Source organism: Eurypyga helias, unplaced genomic scaffold, assembly GCF_000690775.1.
Source record: "Eurypyga helias isolate BGI_N326 unplaced genomic scaffold, ASM69077v1 scaffold26624, whole genome shotgun sequence".
Taxonomy (NCBI): Eukaryota; Metazoa; Chordata; class Aves; order Eurypygiformes; family Eurypygidae; genus Eurypyga; species Eurypyga helias.
The window spans coordinates 1-17,834 of record NW_010248546.1 but is presented as its reverse complement, the minus strand read 5'-3'; the positions used below and the strand labels follow the sequence as shown (position 1 = coordinate 17,834).

General features: G+C 48.7%; 2 protein-coding genes across 4 annotated transcripts; one reads left to right on the top strand and one right to left on the bottom strand.

Moving 5' to 3' along the window:
• Window positions 1–46: 46 nt before the first annotated feature.
• GSTZ1 (glutathione S-transferase zeta 1) lies at window positions 47–9,040 on the top strand. 3 transcript variants are annotated; one of them, XM_010151091.1, is made up of 9 exons: window positions 47–67; window positions 3,114–3,165; window positions 3,868–3,935; window positions 4,753–4,833; window positions 5,307–5,432; window positions 5,931–6,006; window positions 6,829–6,881; window positions 8,116–8,165; window positions 8,801–9,040. In XM_010151091.1, the coding sequence occupies exons 1-9, from the start codon at window positions 47–49 to the stop codon at window positions 8,925–8,927; spliced, it is 654 nt and encodes a 217-aa protein (XP_010149393.1). In that variant the 3' UTR covers window positions 8,928–9,040. The 3 variants fall into 3 exon arrangements, with proteins under 3 accessions (XP_010149393.1, XP_010149396.1, XP_010149395.1); XM_010151094.1 differs by lacking the exon at window positions 47–67 and adding an exon at window positions 2,550–2,575 and having other exon boundaries at window positions 3,114–3,161; window positions 3,912–3,935; XM_010151093.1 differs by lacking the exon at window positions 47–67 and adding an exon at window positions 2,550–2,575.
• A 1,160-nt stretch (window positions 9,041–10,200) lies between these two features.
• Window positions 10,201–17,648, bottom strand: LOC104509227 (the record flags this gene model as incomplete). Its single annotated transcript, XM_010151095.1, has 12 exons — window positions 10,201–10,361; window positions 10,557–10,654; window positions 11,359–11,413; window positions 11,677–11,768; window positions 12,084–12,283; window positions 13,045–13,232; window positions 13,801–13,923; window positions 14,721–14,744; window positions 15,740–15,959; window positions 16,478–16,600; window positions 17,102–17,207; window positions 17,466–17,648. Coding segments are annotated over 12 exons (1,573 nt in total), but the record flags the coding sequence as incomplete, so codon positions are not given.
• Between the last annotated feature and the right edge of the window lie 186 nt (window positions 17,649–17,834).

The following is a 17,834-nucleotide window of genomic DNA, read 5'->3' as shown; positions in this document are numbered from 1 at the left end:
ATCCGCCCCCGACCCCTGAGGCCGGGGCTGGGACTGACACCGCGGGATGAGCTTTGCCGCCGCCAAGGTACGCGGTGCTGGTTTCCCGCTCTCCCTGCGGAGCCTCCCCGCCGAGCGGGAGGGCAGCGGGGGGCGATGGCGGCGCCGGAGCGGGAGGGAGGGAGCGAGCGAGCGGGGTGCAGCTTGGCTGGGATCGCGGCCTAAATCAGCTCCTGGTGCACCGACCTCCCCGGGAAGGTCGGCATGGTGGTTACCGAGAGGAATGCGCTTCTGCACGGATTTCTGCTGCCCTGGCCTGCACCCATGTCTCTGCCTCAGTTAAGGGCAAGGAATTTGCCTGCATGCTAAATAAAACTCATGCCTTTCAAAGCAGTCGCAGTGTTTACTTAAGACAGTTTAGATGGAGCTCTTAACACCGATGCCTACAGAGCATTTAGGAGCAAACTTGTTCCTTCTGCTCATAGCCTTACGTTTCAAGACAGTGGAATAGAAGCGGTGCCTTTCAGACACCAAAGCTTTCCCTCTGTAAGGCTCCAAGGAACAGGTTTCTCTCTGTCCCACATGGGTCAGGCCGTGGGTGCAGGCACCTTGGAGTGATAGGTCTCAGGAAAGAGGAGATAATACTTTGCCTTTCCAGGTGCATCCCGAATATAGCTTGGAAAGAGGTGGTATCCAGGGGAGACCATACTGAAGCAGACAGGCTTGGAAACTTCAGGGCTTGACACAAAGGGTTCCTAATCAGTGAAACGCACTTCCCAGATTTGTACTCTTTTCTGGGATTTAAGCCCAAACTTGCCTCACTGCACCACTGATGCTGGAAATGAAAACAGAACTGAACCAGAAATCTCAGCAGATGTGAAGCAAATGTTGTCCCCCTGCTATCCTCCCAGCTCCAACCGATCTAACCGGCAGTTTATGGGATTATAGCCTGGGAGTTGTAAATGGAGGCAGTTCTTCCGTGCTACTACCCTGGCCCGTGCTCAGATCTTCCTCCAAGGAAGACGAGATGCAATGTCACCCTGGGATTATAGCCCACGAAGGACAAAACACTCCGTCTGTCTTTGGTCTTTACTTATCTGATTGTTTTGCCTGTGATCTGCCCTGGTGCTGTGAGCAAAACAGCATGAACTTAAGAGATCACTCTAGGCCCCAGGCCCTGGGGACACAGTTCCCAGATGAGGAATGACTTGTTTTCCATTTCTTTTTGGTGAAATCCCCTGGGGCCTTGAAATTATTATAGAGCAAAGCAACTAGCTTAATAGAATTCACTACAAATAATAGCACAGGCTGCAAAAACAACAAACTGTACAGAGGATCAGGAGAAATGTCTCTGCCAGCTGAGAGGCCAGAGTCCAGAACAGATGTGGTGAAGGACATGAGTTTCTGAGCCAAAAAAATCATCAGCAAGGTCCCCAGGAAAAAAAAGTAAAAATAATGTCATGGCTTCTGTATGTTTCCCTTTTGAAGGCACAGTTTCTGTTTCTTTCCCTGCAACCCAGCAGGCTAAATGTTGAAAAAAAAGCATAGCAGAGATTTCTAATGCCCCGATTCCAGAAGTGGAGAATTTAAGAAAATCAGTAAATACTTTGTCCACAGAAGTGTTGCCAGCACTTCCATCACTCCCCTCCTCATTTATAAATCATTTCTCCAGTAAACATTGACTGGAGTAATTTAATCAAATGTGTACCTCATTAGAGTTATGTGAATGAATCTAAACTGTAAGAGAAGCATTGAGTTTACAGAGAGGATTGGAGCACAGAGATCTTTGGGGTCTCTCTCATTTTCTGTTGATAGATTGTGTGTCAGTGAGCAAATCCCTGCCTTTTTCTGCCTTGCCGTCAGTCTGGTGTAATTTCTATGCCTTTTGGGAGGGTGGAGATACAGAGAGATCCCTGGCATGGCATGGGATCTGTGGAACGAGGAAGAGACATGATTACAGATTTCTGTAGAGACATGCATGAGTACCAATTTCCTGTGTGGAAAGAAAAGACTAACACAAAAAAGTGAGCTTCATATTTTGCGGAGAGTTGGCCCAGGAGCAGAGCAGCAGCCTCTCCCAGGCATGCAATGTAGAAACCCTCAGCATCGAGGAGGGCTACAGAAGGCTCCTGAGGGACCTTCCCACAAAGGCAGCCCCCATTCAGGGAGCTGGCAGTCATTTCCTAGCGAAACAGAAATTCTGCACATGGCTTCAGTTTCCCTGTTTTGTTCCCCAGGGCTATCTCACTGCACTGGCAACTGCTGAGAGCCTGACAGCTTATTTAATTCTTGACAAAAAGCTGGGGAAATAAGGATGGTTCCTAAATGTGCTTCCAGCCTCAAAACTGGTTAATGGTTTTGATACCAGGGCTGGGGCTCAGTACAGCACAGGGGCATGCGGATGCAGCTGACCACGGTCGTTCAGGATTGAATCTGACTGGCTGGTTTTCATGCACAGATTTGGGGGCATAGTCCTTTTCTCATTGGCTTTAGGAGAGAAGCCTTCCCCCATCCCAGCTGAGTTATAAGGGCAAGAGAAGCCATTGTTTTTATTTCCTGGAGTAGATTCCACACGCTGACCATGGCGTCTGAAAAGGTGAGAGCTTGGACAGGGTGGAAGGGTCGGTGAAAGCTGCCTTGGGGCTGGAGTTCAGGTAGAAATGAGCTGTCCTCTTGCCATTCATCTGGAACTGCAGCAGCTCTCTCTTCTCATTTGAAAAGAGGCCTTGCCCTGCCCTGCACAGCTGGAAAAGGCATTTCATGCCACACAAATACCCAGTGCAGGTGCTTGGCATAATCACTGGGGAATTTGCTTAAAAAATCCAAGATGGGAAAAAGTTAGCAACATCTGATAGGGGCAAAGAGGGAAGCTTTGTAGAGGTTAATTTTAAGGTCACTTCTGCATTGCTGGAAACATGAGGTGCAACTAAATATTCAGAGGGCCAGTATGAAAGCCAGTGACAGTACCTGCACACCCAAAACAGGAACAGTCACTTTCAGAAAGGAGCCCTCCCCAAAACCTCGCTCTGCCCTGTCTTCCAGTTCCTGAAATGCCTTCTACTCATGCACTGTTCTCCTTAGGATACTCTAGTGTTCCCACCATTTAACCACTTTACCTGTCTTTCTCTTCTCAGCCGATACTTTATAGCTATTTCCGGAGTTCCTGCTCTTGGAGAGTGAGAATCGGTAAGATCCAGTGTCTGTCTCTGGTTTATTGTCTTGGCATAATTGCACTATCCTCCCCTTCTCAAACCCAATTAATCAGTCACTTATTAAGAGAGGGATCAGTAAACATGATCCTGGAACAGTGAGGCATTTCCCCTCCCACATCCCTTCCCTGGAGTGGGAGGGAAGGACCTGGAGCAGGGGGGAGAGAAACAGGAGGGCTTTCCTGCAGCTAGTTGGCGGAAATTACTCCTCTTGTAAAGCTAACATGATGCAGATGGCTGTTTCTTCCACTTCAACTCGACCCTGTTTTCACACAAATACTGCCTCAGACTCTGGTCTGCCCAGGTCTTGAGAGCTAAGCAGGGCTGGGAGTGGTCCCTACTTAGACTAGGACAGTCTTAAGCAAGGGCTTGCAGCTGAGCACAGGCCCCCATGCCCTGTATAAGCCCTATCAGGAGGTGCTGTGCTGCAGAGAGTGGAAAAGCTTATTTTGAATAATGCAGTGGTTTTGCCAGGACTGATCTTTAGCGCTTCAGCCCCTTATTTGCCAGAGTGCTATCATCTTGATGGACTCAGGCTGTATTTCTTGAGGAATAGGGTTTTTTTTGGTTTTAAAGCCATTCTTTTTTCAAATGGAGATGGTAACATTTCCTTGAGTCCATTACCTGTGAAACTGGTCTCAGTGTGCCTGTCTGAAGCTGTACACCCTGTTCTCCCTAGCACTGGCTCTGAAAGGGATCGCCTATGACATGGTGCCAGTGAACCTCCTGAAGGATGGTGGGCAGCAGGTAAGGATACAGTTACCATTGCTCTCTCCAGGGGTACTGACCTTGGGGACCATTAGGAGAACTGGGATCAGCACTAAAAAGTTCACAGCCAAAGTCACTGAATTCCTCATTGCTTCTCTGCAATTAATAGTTGCTTTAAACCAGTATTCCCTGGCCCGCAGGATAGAGGGAGATTACTTCAGGAGACTAAAGGCCTTCTCTCTTAAACATCTGTGATTGAATTCCGTAAGGCTGAAGATATTTTGCTCCTGCTTAGCATGATATAACTGAACTTATGTGGCACACAGACATCAGAGAAGCTGCACTGCACTTTAAATACAAGACTCGACCTCACTCAACACCCGAAAGAGTGGTGGGGTGTCCAAAAGATGCTAAATGGTACAGCAAGGGGCTGCAAAGGGCCTGCCAAAGGAAGGGGTGGTTGCCAGAAAAGATCTTCACTGAATTGATTTGGGACGCTTAGCTGGGAGTCATGCAGCTTGTAGTACCACCGGCTGGATGTGCCAGTATGGGCTAAGATGGAGTTGGAGAGCTAGAAGGGTAATAGTGACATTGCTGCAGTACTACCCATCCAGGGCTTTTATTGATGGTTTCTCAAGAAGTAAGGCAATCTGGTCATGGATGCAGTGGTCCCTGAGCCCCAGTGAGAGCTTGCTGCAGGTTAATAGTACAGCATAACTTCTGTAAATATTAGTACTGAGGTAGAGGGAAAAAGCCAGATTTAAAAATAAAAGAAAAATATGGTCACTGGGTTCTAGGGGAAGAAAACAAGGAAGAAGAATTTCTTTTTGCAATAATTTCAGGTTTGTTTCCACAGTTTTCTGCTGAATTCAAGGCAATGAATCCAATGCAGCAAGTCCCAGCCTTGAAAATTGATGGCATCACCCTTTCTCAGTCGGTGAGTTACCAGCCACATGCCTGTTAACCATTCACTCCAGCCTGCTGCCAGTCTGGAGGGGGTGGCTTTGACCCACCTCTTCCCCCAGAGTTCTCATCTGTGCATTGGAAAGAGATGGTGTTTGTGATAAACAATCTCACTTGGGGCAGAAATAGCACATGATCTCTGCTGGGAAACTGCTGTCAAGGATTTAAGCTCAATTCCGCTTTGATTCGTAACTCCACCTTTCACTGAGCAGTTTGTAGTCTGACTTAGATGGCTGTGCCAGGGTTTGCCTGAAATTACAGCCGGACTAAATGACAACAAGGTCCCAAGTAGACATCAAAGGGGTTATTCTGTTGCTTGGATTGGTAACAAACTTAATTCAAAAGCTGTTGTATTCTCTTGGATCAGCTCCCCTTTCCCATGTGTTCAGGATGTGAACTCTTCCTTGGCTCTCCAATAACCCCCCCTTATCTTTTTGTTCATTACAGCTAGCTATAATTCATTACCTAGAGGATACCCATCCTACCCCCAGGCTCCTGCCCCAAGATCCAAAGAAGAGAGCCCAAGTCAGAATGATCGCGGATCACATTGTTTCCGGCATTCAGCCACTCCAGGTATTGCCTTGTCATATTCATGAGAAAACCAGGATGGATTTCCAGGAGTCTGTATCTCTGAAAATTTCAGTCTCTTTACACTGCTGCCAGCCAATGGAGCGGCAGACCCTAAGACTGTGTGTTAGCACGTGAAATCTCTGCTTAACCTCTACCTGATCTGCCAATGGCAACAATACAGTATTCCCTACAAAGAGGATCCTATAGCACCTTGGGGTTCTTTCCAGAAACAGCTGAACCCATGCAGTTCCATTGCTGGGTCTAGTATGTTTTAGGAGAAGAACAACTGAGTAGCCCAAAGGGCAGAGGCAAAGGGATACCGTGGCAACTGTTACAGGGCAGTCCCAGGTGAGAGGTACAGCAGGGTGAGGTCAGTGCTGACCTGGCAGGCTGGGGGTTCAGGCTTGGCCCCTCATCTCCCCTTTTCTCCACTGGATGAGGTAGTGGGTAAGACCCAGCCAGTAGTGGTCAATCTAACCTGGACATCACTTGCTTTCACAGAACCTGAGCATCCTAAAACAAATGGGGGAGAAAAAAACAGAATGGGCTCAGAACTGCATTGCGTCTGGCTTCCAAGGTGCGTCCCACATCCAAAATGATTGGCACTTTGACTTGCCCTTCAAAACTTTGTGCTGCTGGGGACCTACTTTCAAGGAGAACATCAGATCTCCTTAGGCTGATGTAGTGGGGTCCTGCCCTGCAGGTAGCACTCCAGAACCTCAGCGGAAAGATACTGTCCACAGTGCACTTCCACTGCTGTGCATGGAAGAAGGAAAGCCTGAGGCCATCCTGTACACCACAGCAGTTGATTCACCCTCAAACCTTAACCCCCTCATGCAGGGGGGTGACAGCACTTCTCTCTTCCACCCAGCTGCTCTCAAACCAGTGCCTTTTGCTTTGAATTTCTGTCAATCTATATTGATATGCTCTTGTCATCGGACAAAGTACATCTGATGGCAAACTCCCACAGAATCTAGCAAGTAGCAGAGTATTTCTTTACCTCCCTGGGAGAAATACAGTGCTTTTTGTTTCCTCAAAGCCCTTTCCACACATGTGCTGGAATGACAGGCCCATCTTCACTTCTGGACAGACACAAACTGACTGAACCCTTGCATTTTTCCCCCTCCCACTCTCACATATCTCTACATTGTCCTCTTAGTATTTCAGTTGCAGAGCTGAAATTACTCTGATTCCCAAAAGGCTGAAGGACCCTAAAGACTCCTATAACTACACTGTTGTAGGATTTCTGTTCCTTCTAGCTTCTGTCCCAAATTGCTCCTTATTCATAATCAGCTCTGGCCAAAATGCCTTTCTTCATAATTCCCAGTCTAAAAGGTCTCTGTGTCCCTTTCAATAAGTTTCCAATGCCTCACTCCAGTGTACCACCCTCTCTTGGCAGCCCTGGAACAGATTCTGCAGCACACTGCTGGGCGCTACTGTGTGGGGGATGAAGTAAGTATCCGAGAGTGTGTTGTGTACCATTGGAGAACTGAAAACCCCAGTATATTCCACAGAATAGGAAAGGAAATTAGTTGTGGAGGCACAGCACAACCCCATCCTGTGCCAGGAGTTCCATGCGGTGCCTCCACCATAAAGAACACAGCTGCACGCATCCTACCTGGGCTGTTGCTGACTTGGAAATAGTTACAGGCGTTTGCTTGTCCCTGCCTATAACCTGCTGATGGCTGGATTCTGCAGCTGTATCTGGGATCTGGCTGCAACTAGGGGATGTGGAAACAGATTATATAAATTTCATTTTTAAGAGAATTGGAGTTCAAAGAATCCTGTCATAGGGGCAAGGCTTGGCTCAAGAAACAGGTTCAGCTCTTAGCTCTGCTCTGTGAAACCTTTAACCAAGTTGTTTTGCATTTTTCTGCTCTGTTCATCCGATTTGATATGGACAGATTTCAGAGTTCACATACAAGCTGACCCTTGCCAAGCTAGAGGCCACTCAGGCCTCTTACATTTAGTAGTCCTGTTTGGCAGGTAACTGGATCCTTCCTATAAAAGCCTGGCAAAAAGGAAAGCTCCTGCGATAACCTGTGGTGCAGAGGGCGGTCTGGTAGGAGCCTTATGGAACCGGAGCCCTTGGTGGGCAAAGGCTGGTTATGAGATCTTATGCTGGAGAATAACGTGTGCTCCGAAAGGCACCCAGAGCTTTGTGACCTGGGCAGCGGGGTAGCGGCAGCTGCCCCTGTGCAGAGAGCTGTATTGTCCTTGAGTCTTCTTTTCAGATTGCACGTCCCCGAGCCTGTGTGCAAAGGCCCTATCACATATCAGGTCTTGACATTTACAGGAGCTGCTTGATAACTGCTGCAGTGCAAACGAGCAAAACTTACACATCTTCTCCCAGCCATGCAAACTCCCCATTCCTCTGCAGCTGCCAGCAGATGCATTTGCTCAGAGGCAGTTGCCATAGAAGCACTCTGTTCTTGAGGTCACCATGTTCAGCTGGTAAATAGGAAGCTCCCTAAAGGCTGATAGGAGTCACCAGTAGAAGAAGCTATGAAGTTCCTTTCCTTGTACTGTTGTGTATGCTGGATTTAAGAATGGGATTGTTGTGACAACTCCTCTGTACTGGCTGATAAAATAATTTCTATCCTGCTGTCAAAGCCTGCCACTGCAGTGAAGTGTGATGCGACAAGCTCCGAGTTACTCTGACCCCTTTGCTCTGCTACATTTGCAGGTTTCCATGGCTGATCTGTGCTTGGTGCCTCAAGTTTTCAATGCTGAAAGGTAATTAAAGGCTGAGCTTGAGGTGCTCTTCAAGGGGACCTTTTCCTTGTGCAGGGCTGTCAGAACTTACCTTCTGCTGCTCCTTGTGCCTGTTAGGAAAGCATGCCTCCTGCCTGCCCTACCCCATTACAGATTCCCTGCGTGAATTTTCCCATGTCATAAATACTGTGTCTTCTAGCAGCTCTTGGAAATAAGGAGCTGGGCTCTCTTCTCGGAGGCCCCTGGAAGAAACCTGACCCATATCCTTAGAAAAGCTAAGGCTGCCCACACTCCACATCCTCTCTCCCTGTTTGCCCTATACTTACACTGCACACAGGGGGAAAAAGATTAATTTATGTTTGTCGAAAGCCTTAAACCTATGCAAGTAGTGGCTGCATGATTCCCAGGAAAAGCATAGTGCCTTCTCACCCTTTGAAACACACTGTGTAAAAGCCTATTGAAGACAGAAGAACTAACATTTTCTCTAGCGTTTGTTTTTAAACCTACAAGGATGAACCTTTTCTCTTCGTGCAAGAGTACCCAGCCTGTGAGATTCTCCCATACTGAGCAAACACAGCACACTGATCTACCCTCTGCTTACTGCTGCATTGGCTGTCTGACTCAAGAGTACCTCACACATTCTTTTCCTTTTGCAGATTCAAAGTGGACATGGGTCCATATCCCACAATAACCAGAATAAACAAAGCTCTCCTGGAGCTGGAGGCATTCAAAGCAAGCCACCCATCTCGGCAACCAGATACTCCTGCAGAACTGCGAGCTTGAAGCCTTTCTACTCATTAAATCAAGGAAGCTGGAGTGTCCAAGAAGGCAACAGCTACAGCTTGAGTAGGACTTCACTGCCAGCAGGAAGCCCTAGTGCTATTGTCTCACTTTCATCTGGATGGGAATGACGGAGGACCTGGAGGAACTCTGGATGACTTACAGGAGGTGTGCTGGAAAGCTTGCAGCTACTTCTATGGGTTTTTTTTGTAATCTGATATATCTCCATGAAGCAGATTAAAGCAGAAGCATCCACAGTTATCAGAAGTCCCCTTTGTATGGCTTTGGGTTGGGGAATGTGGCCACAAACAACTATGAACCAATTCTGGACTTCCCTCAGGGACTGCTGTTTTCCATCACCTACATACAGAAAGAGCATCAGGGAACCAGTGTACCCAGTGCGCTGCTAACCTAGCAGGCCTGCTTGTACTCGCTTCTGTCTCAGAGTTGTGGCATAACCATCAGTGCCATGGATATCACCAGGAAGAGCTAGTCTCTGACAGAAGCCAGCTTAACCCCAACCCTTGCTGGGTCCCGTGGGTCTTGCAAGAGCCAGCAACTCTGCCACCCCTTGCAGTGACAAGAGAATTAGTACCTGGGACAGCTGGTTTGTACCTCTTCCTTACATCTAGCAGCAGTCTTGCAGAATTTATAATAAAGGTCTGTCTAGAGCAAAGGTAGGTGGTTATGCCACAGTCAGCAGGACACAACCAGCTCACTCCCACATGCTGAAAACAATGGTGTTCTCTTCCTTTTCCCATCCTCAGACACCGCTCCAGGTATGTTCCTAGTCCTCAGCTGCAGACTATTTCTCAAGGGAATCCCACCCCAGATTCCCTCCAAACCAGACTCATGCCTGTACTTTCACTATGTGAATAAATCCCATTTCACTCATCCCAAATGAGTCACCTTCAGAGCCGAAAGCAGCCTGGAATTCCAGCCCAGAAACCTGTAGGGCAAGAAGGTAAACCCAGAAGCCTGTGACTCTGTTCCTGTACAGGCTCAGCTTGGATCCCACTGAATGTTTTGGCAACCAAGCTCAGGTACCAAGCCAGGGATATGGGAGGAATTTCTGCTGATCCAATGCTGTACATCAGCTGCCCAAAGAGGGAAACACCCACAGCCTTCAGAAAGGCTTTACACACCCGAGATCTCCTGTACCAAGCTAGCATTCACCTACATACAGATACTTAGACTGCCACATTGCTTGGACTCATTTATTGCCATCCCTGGTGAAAAGCGCTTGCTGTTCCAGGCTCATCCCAAGTATTATGCATTATCCTAGGTTCAGGTGGATCTTGACTGTGCTGTTGTAAAAGGTCCCAGCACAGTTGGAGCCCCCAAAGACCAACACTGTGTGCAGGTCATGCTCCTCTTTGTTCTCATTGTCCACATCCATCAGGTGGGCAGGAGTCAGGTCAAGCAGTGTGTGGCCAGCTCGGGGCACAGAGCAGAGGTCGTGGTGGATCACAGTGCTCCATGAAAGAGTATCTGAAGTAGAAAGCAGCTGTCAGTACTGACAAACCCATTCCTAGTGCAAGGGATGAAACAAATACACTGGACTACGTGTTCAGAACCACCCCAACAGCTACCTCCAGCTATGGAAACCAGGAGAGAAGGAGAGTCACTCACCCAGGTGGAAGACAAAGGCATCCTGCAGGGCTCCTCTGGCATTGCAGCCACCACTGATCAGAACCTTCTGGTCCGACACAGCCAGAGCTGCATGAAAACTGCAACCAAAGGAAAGCCAACAGATGATTACAGCAAAACCTGCTGGGGTTGCCTCAGCCAGCAACAGGCAGGGGTGAGCAGACTGCAGCAGGAGGCTGGGGGCTTGCACTGCAGCATGGAAGTTAACTTCTGCTTCTCTTCTGCTCTGACTCGCTGAGTAACCCTGAAAGAGCTGTTTATTTGCCTCTGCAGGTCAGGCCATCATCAGACCTGAAAAGCACCTCATTATCTTAGAAGGAGCTATCAAAACTGTTATGTTTTGAAACTCTGCGGAGTGAGACAGCAGGCTAGCTAGGTTTAGGTCCGATTTAGGTCATTGTTCTAGTGGGCAACAGTGTCCCTTTAGGAACAGTATAGTCCTATACAAGGGTTTCTTCCTTTCTTCCTCTCTGTGTGTTTGCTGTACTCCAGGTACTGTGGGGGCCAAACAGCACGCAATATAGTTCACTAGCACACAGCAGAAAACTTCCCCTAGCCTGAAAGGCAGATTTCCAGGGAGACTAAAAGGTCTGTACCACCCTACATACACAGACTAGGACAGCACAGGAACTTCTGATTCCACAGCACAGGGGCCATTCACTGTATTCTGACTAGTGGGACAGGGAGATGCAACTGGGTCTGATCACAAGCACTATTTAAACCTGGCTGCACAGAGAAAGGACAGAGGAAGAAGATAGTTCCTGGGTGTGCAATACAATCTTACCAACGTGCAGAAGGCTGTCCTGCAAGGAGAGGGACTGGTGTGTACTCCATGAAACCTGACAGCCAGGGGAAAAGCAGGTGAAACATCCAAAAAAACTCAGCCTCATAACTGGACAAAAACTTCCATGCTCTGCCACATCAGCAACCAGCATTCTGTTACCCAGCTTCTTCCAAAAAAGCACTCTTGCTTTTCCCCCTCCCCTCTTACCCCAGAAAGGGTTTTTTTACCCCATAGCTTTCCATTGAGCATGCCTCATTCCCCAGTCCCTGCCTTCGAACAGACCTTCCCTAGGCATCCACCTGGCACAGACATTCTTACCCAGATCCAGGATGTGCATGTCACTGAGGTAGAAAGAAGTCCTCCGCCCCCCAAAAATCAACAGCTTGTTCTTCAGTAGAGTAGCTGAATGCCTGGGCAAAGAAGCAGCAAGTGAACAAAGTACCTCCAGCAAGTGAACAAAACTCTCATTTCAGCCTTGCCCTCTGCTGTTGGGCTGCCACAGCTTCAGTCTACACCTGCCTCTACCCCCAGCCACGGCAGCCCAAGGACAGAATCCAACCAGGATTCGTGACAGCAGGTACTGCGAGTCACGTTGCTCAAATCACAGCCCTATCTTAAGGGGCAACAGTGGAAAACAACCACTTAATATTTAGGAAATGACACTGGGGTGGGAGGGAAGCTGAGCAGAGGTTTCCTGCTCTGTTTTGGAATAAGAGCACTCTCACCCAAGCCTAGGCAGAGGCTTCTCCCCTTCAGAGATGGGCTGGTACCAAATTTCATGCTCTGGATTGAAGATATAGAGCGCATTACTGCACGGTCCAACTGCCAGTGATGCCTTTTTGTGGAAAGTACCTCCGAAAACAAAGAGCTCCTTGCGGTAGACAGTTGCACTGTGATAGGTGAGCACTGGCATCCTCCCTTTAGCCTGGAAAAGTTCAACGTATGTTTGTTACGAGAAGTGCTTTATTTGCTGCATGACCCGCAGGAAAGGGGCCCACGTCATGCACTGAGTTTGACAAGTCTCAATTTTCACTTTATTGGCTCCCTGGCCAGATCTTTGCTACACAGGCAGACAGTACATCCTTTGTGTACTCTGCACCACCAGAATGCTCTGATGCGAGAAGGAAGTCAACCTCCTACCCCAGCTTCCTCAGAAGACGAGAACAGAAAGATCTCATCCAGGCTTAGTCTGTGAATGGCATCTTGTGGCTTGGCCAGGAAAAAGACAGCCAGTGCCCCTCTGACAGGGCCCTCTGCAAGGACATGACAGGCAACTAAAGAGCTCAGATCTGCTGTGCTCAGACCAGTCTGTGGTTTGAGAAGACCAGCTCTTCACTTCAGGATCCAGTGCAGCTCTCAACAGCACTGTATAAAATGAGAGGTCATTCCCCTCTGCTGCTCGTACGGTACCTCCCACCACAACCTTGCTCAGACACTGCACTCTCCCGCACCTATTTTTTTCACCTTCCTTCATTCATTGCAGGCCCAGCCCCTGGTTTCTGCCAAGCTGTGGCCTTTCAACACAGCCGCCTTGAATCTGTCAGTCACAGCTAAGCAGCTCAGACAACCTGCAGCAACAGTGGACCGAGACTACTGGAATGAGGACACAGGCATACCGACTGCCACATTCAGGTGGGACCTGCCACCCCTCCTGTGCACTTGTCTTGGGAGAGCTGCAGTACTTACAGCCACAGGGAGCCATTTCCAGGTAACCGTGTCCAGAATGTAGATGCCACTGTAGTCTTTGTCATCCCTTATGCCCCCAAAGATGTAGATACGCTTGGTGTCTGGGTCGTAGGTTGCTGTGTGACCACGCAAGCATGATGGCATGGCGTTTTGTAGCTGGAAACCCACCGGAACCCAGAAATCACTGTCTGTGGGAGCAACGCCAGACAGATGGTGTGGGGAGTTCAAAGATGCTCTCGGTATCTTCAGATTTAGAGAATATGTCAGAAAATCTTTCCTCAAGACCTCATTCCCTTCATCTCTTGCTCCCTTCACCTCCTCCTCTCCTTTGATTCAGGGCTAGAGGAGACTTACACAGAAATATTTCTGTGTAAGGAACAAAGGGGAACACTAACTAGGTGGGGAATAGTAAGGCGGAAGAGAGGATCAGTGAGGTGCAGAAAGCTGCAAGGCACTGGAATTGTATCTTGCAGTTCTTCACCAATAATTACACACAGACTGCAAACCATGCTGTTGCTTTTACCCCTTAAAATTCACCCAACTCTTTCCAGAACTTACACCTTAGCTCCTGGAGGGTTCTCCCACAGCCTGTCATGGTACCCTACACTGTCAGCTCAACCTTATGAACATGCTAGGAGATGTTAAACCTTTGCTGTCCCCTCCCTATGCACAGACCCCTGAGTACACCCTCCCATGTGCATGAGTTGCCCTCGAGTCCCACTTCCCCATTGCCTTTGATAGCCTTAAGGTCCCCACCTATTTCCAGCTTCCAGAGTGCATCCTTGCAGGACTGCTGATTGACACCTTCTCCACCGATCACAACAGCTGTCCCCAGGTCACTGAGGCACATGGCATGGCACCACCGAGGGCTGGGACTGCCTGGGGAGGGGAGAGCACAGGGCTGTGAGCAGGGTCACCCCCAGCTCCCTTCCCTGCTGGGGAGAACAAGGCAGCTGATGGCTCAGAGGGGAGAAATCAGAAGGCCCCAGGTCCCTTTCCTTCAGGGTGCCAAGAGACGTAGCTCCCTGAGAAAGATTTTCTGTTGGCTTTGGGGATAACTTCTGTATTAGGAGAGATACAGCAAGCACAGGGAGCCAACAAAGCGTCTGGCTGGATGTAGGACACATGCAGGCTGTCACTTTAGGCAGGCTTAGAAGCCCCTGTTTATTACCCATACCCAGAAAGGATATCCCTGTTGTGCTCTCCCTCTGTGTTACTCCTTGTGAGCAAGGGCTACCCAGGGAAAGCTTGTTAGTGTCTAAGACACAGCAACCGGAAGCCTGGAGCTGTTCCAGAGATATTCTTTGTAATGCTCTTTTCCTCTTCCTTTCCTCTCCCAGGCCCCTGCAGTTGGCTGAGCAAGCTAAAATAAGCTTTTTAATCGAAGTCTGTTCTACATTTGACCTTTTGCTTCCAAGGGCTATGCACTCAGGGGTGTGCTGTGACTCAAAGGGGCTACAGAAGCATATTGGAGAGCCTGACAGTACTGGAAGCATCTATATGGAGGGCAGCTGCACGGAGAGGAACCAAACAATATATACACACAACCTACTTGTTATCCTTGATCACTGGGGTGATAAAGGATGAAGCATGAGCAGCCTGTGACATTAAAGGGAATGGATGGCATCACCAAGTGGCTGAAAAGACAAACCAGGGTCTAGGAACCAGATCCTCACCTTGCAACTCCTCTACCGCCAGATCTGCAAAGGAAACACAGAGGTGGCCCCATAAAGCAAGCAGCCAGCAGACATATCCTGGAAAGTGCTCAGCTCTGCGGTTTAAAACCCCTTTGGCCTTCCTTCCTCCAACTCCCAGCACAAAACTACCTCACTGCAACAAGGTACAAGACCAAGAATCCTGAAGGAAGTCTCATCAGAAGAAATGCAGAAGACGGGTAAAAGCATGGACACTTCCTTTGACTGCCATTATGCTGTGACCATTGCATTTTACCCCTCTGATGGAAGCCCATTTCTCCCCTTCTCACACTGCCTACAGTGGAAGCGACTTCCGATGGAGCTATATTTGCCTTTGTGAGAAGCAGGCTAAGTCCCAAAAGTCACTTCACTTGGGGACCACTGAGTTATTATCAAACATTTACACACAGAGTTGGTCACACCCTGGAGCTGACTTGGAATTCATACTCGGAAGCTAAAGGTTTTGTTTTCAAACCTCTTGGCAGCTACCTTCTCACTAGTGAAAAGTCAGTACAATTATACTAATTATACATATATTCCTTTTAATATTCTCTATATTTTAATAAAAAACGATGTCTTCTATGGACCAAGAGGTATGCTGTTAGCAGGGGAACAAACAGACTAATGGAGAGGTTACAGAATGTTGTAGTAGCTAACTTCCTTGTGCCTCAATTTACTGTTCTGTAAAACAAGGCTAAAAATGCTTGCCTTCATTTATAAAGCACTTTTACTCGTAGGAAGAGATAGACATATAATGTTACAGTACATAGTGTTGGCACAAAGAGTATCTCATGTTCTATTTCTGGCCTTTTCGCAACAGGCAAAAAATCATCAAGCAGTTTATTCAGTACTAAGGAGCAGTACTTGGTATTTTGCAAGCCAAGACAGGCAAGCCCATCTTGCCTTGGAGGTATGCAGAGAAAGGGACTGGGAGGTTGTTGCCCAACAGGAGATCATTCAGATAAGACACTTAAAATAAACTTGGAAGCTTCCAGAGTTACCTTCTTCATCGAGCTCTCTCTCGGATTCTGTGGGTTCAAATAAAACCTTTCTGATCTTCTTGGAGTGGACAGGACTTTCCCTCCAGGCCTTACAGGGTTCCACCTTGCCAAATGGTGGCTGCAGGGCACAGGGTACTTCCAGGGTCCTCAGTGGCAGGCAGACATCCTTCCTCCCAGGCCTGGATGCTCTAGCAGTTACCTCCGAGCTCTGACTCTTAACCTGTGACAAGAGTCCCAGTGAAATCAGCCCTGATGAGCGAAACCTGAGGCTACTGTGAGTTGTCTATTACTAGGCCAGAGATTAGTTCCACGTGGTGACTGTTTTCAGGCATATCTTCCCATCGAGTCTTAAAAGCCAGCATACCAACTACGTCAGCCGCCAAGTATGTGCTGAGCAATGCAACTACCTGCTGCTATATGTCCCATGGTCCGCTTTCAGACTGCTGGCTGCAACAGGCACAGCTAGCGCAAGGCAAAAAGGCCATCTGGGCTAGGAGTAACCAGGCCGATCAACCATCCCACTGTGTGTGTTAAATTCAACCCTTTCAAAGGCATTTAAATGCAGAGTACCACTTTGTTTAGCACAAGTGAATCTTTGGGTTCAAAACTTGCTTAGCCAGGTGTCCGCTAAGCGGCAGCAAATGTTTCAGCTAAACATCAACTGAGAAGCTACGAGTGAGGGAGAAGATACTGAAGAGAAGAGGAAATAATGAAATGAAAGCTCCAGGATACACATACCACAGTAGGATCCTCCAGATCCCGGCCGAGTGGCCTATCATCTGCTGGAAGCACTGGTGACTGGGTGGTCTCCAGGATGAGGAAGGGGTGGGCGGGTGTACTGCTGGAGACACCTTGGAGCAGCTGTGGCAGAAACAGCGACAGTGAGAATAAAAGGGCAGGCCAAGTGTGCTGGTCTCCATCCACAAAGGGTGAGCAAAAGATGTCTTGCAAGGGACAGATGTCCTGCAAGGGAATAGCCCAGCTTTCATCTCCAGCACCAACAGAATAAACATAACCAGGCACTGGGAGATGCTAAGTCCAAGGGCTCAGCACAAGGCAAAACAACTGTGTAAGTACCACAGACCCAGGAGAGAGTAGAACTGGAAGCGAACCACTCTCTGCTGCCCAACTCCTACAGCACACGAGGTGTTTTGGTAAAGCTGTGTTTAAGAAATAGGCCTGGAGCACCCAAGAGGGTTTAGGCTCAGCACAGATGTACATTAACAGATCTGGGTGAGGCAGCTCTGCCTTGGAATAGCAAAGAGAAGGAAAAGGAGAGGATGGAAGAGGAAGTTGTGTGGCTCAGAAGTGACAACATTTAGGACCCAGGGCAAAAAGAGAGGAGGAGGTCTGTTCTTTTACCTGTCCGTTGACAGTCAGGACAAGCTTCACAGAGTTGCCTTTGTCCATCTCTTTCAAGGAGGCCATGAAAATATCTGTCCTCCAGTCACCTTCCCACACCAGAGACCTGCACAGAGGACCATGGGTTTTCAGCCCACAAATGACACTGACCAGGGAAAAAATTCCTGCTCCCCCACTACCTGGTAACACCCCAAAGCCAAAAAAGATCCAGCCCTGAAAGCAGCCAAAAGGAAGCTGAAAGCATCAGTAGAGAGAAACACCATGGCAGAGGACCCACGGGCCTGGGCAGCTTTGGAACCACACCAGCAGAACCAGGCAGCACCACAGAGCTTTTCCAGGACACCCCGGCAGTGCCAGCTCCCACCACGACCTGCAGGCAGGCTCCAGCGTGCCGACCCGCTGCGGGACAATGCCCGGGGACACCAGCACGTCTGCCGTGATGCTCGTGTCCGGAGAGTAACAGCTCCAGTCGCCCAGCCCGAACACCACCAGCTGCTTCGGCAATGGCAGGGGCAGCCAAGCCTGGAAACCCATCTTGCTGGATTGGCTGTGAGGGGAGGGAAGAAAACCAACAGAATACAGGTAATCATCACAAACACAAGGTCCAAAAAATATACATGGAAAGGCTTGAAAACACATTTATGCCAGGGGAGGGTGAGAGGAAAGGGTTTGTGTCTTTTGAAGAGGAAACTGCGCAGGGACTCGATGAAGAAAATGAGCAGTAGCCTGGGAC

What these genes read in the sequence shown, in the direction of transcription:
- GSTZ1 (XM_010151091.1), top strand. Translation starts at nt 47, where the DNA reads ATGAGCTTTGCCGCCGCCAAG. An exon ending in CATTGCGTCTGGCTTCCAAG is followed by an intron (nt 6,007 to 6,828) that starts GTGCGTCCCACA and finishes CTCTCTTGGCAG; the next exon opens with CCCTGGAACAGATTCTGCAG. An exon ending in GCTACTGTGTGGGGGATGAA is followed by an intron (nt 6,882 to 8,115) that starts GTAAGTATCCGA and finishes CTACATTTGCAG; the next exon opens with GTTTCCATGGCTGATCTGTG.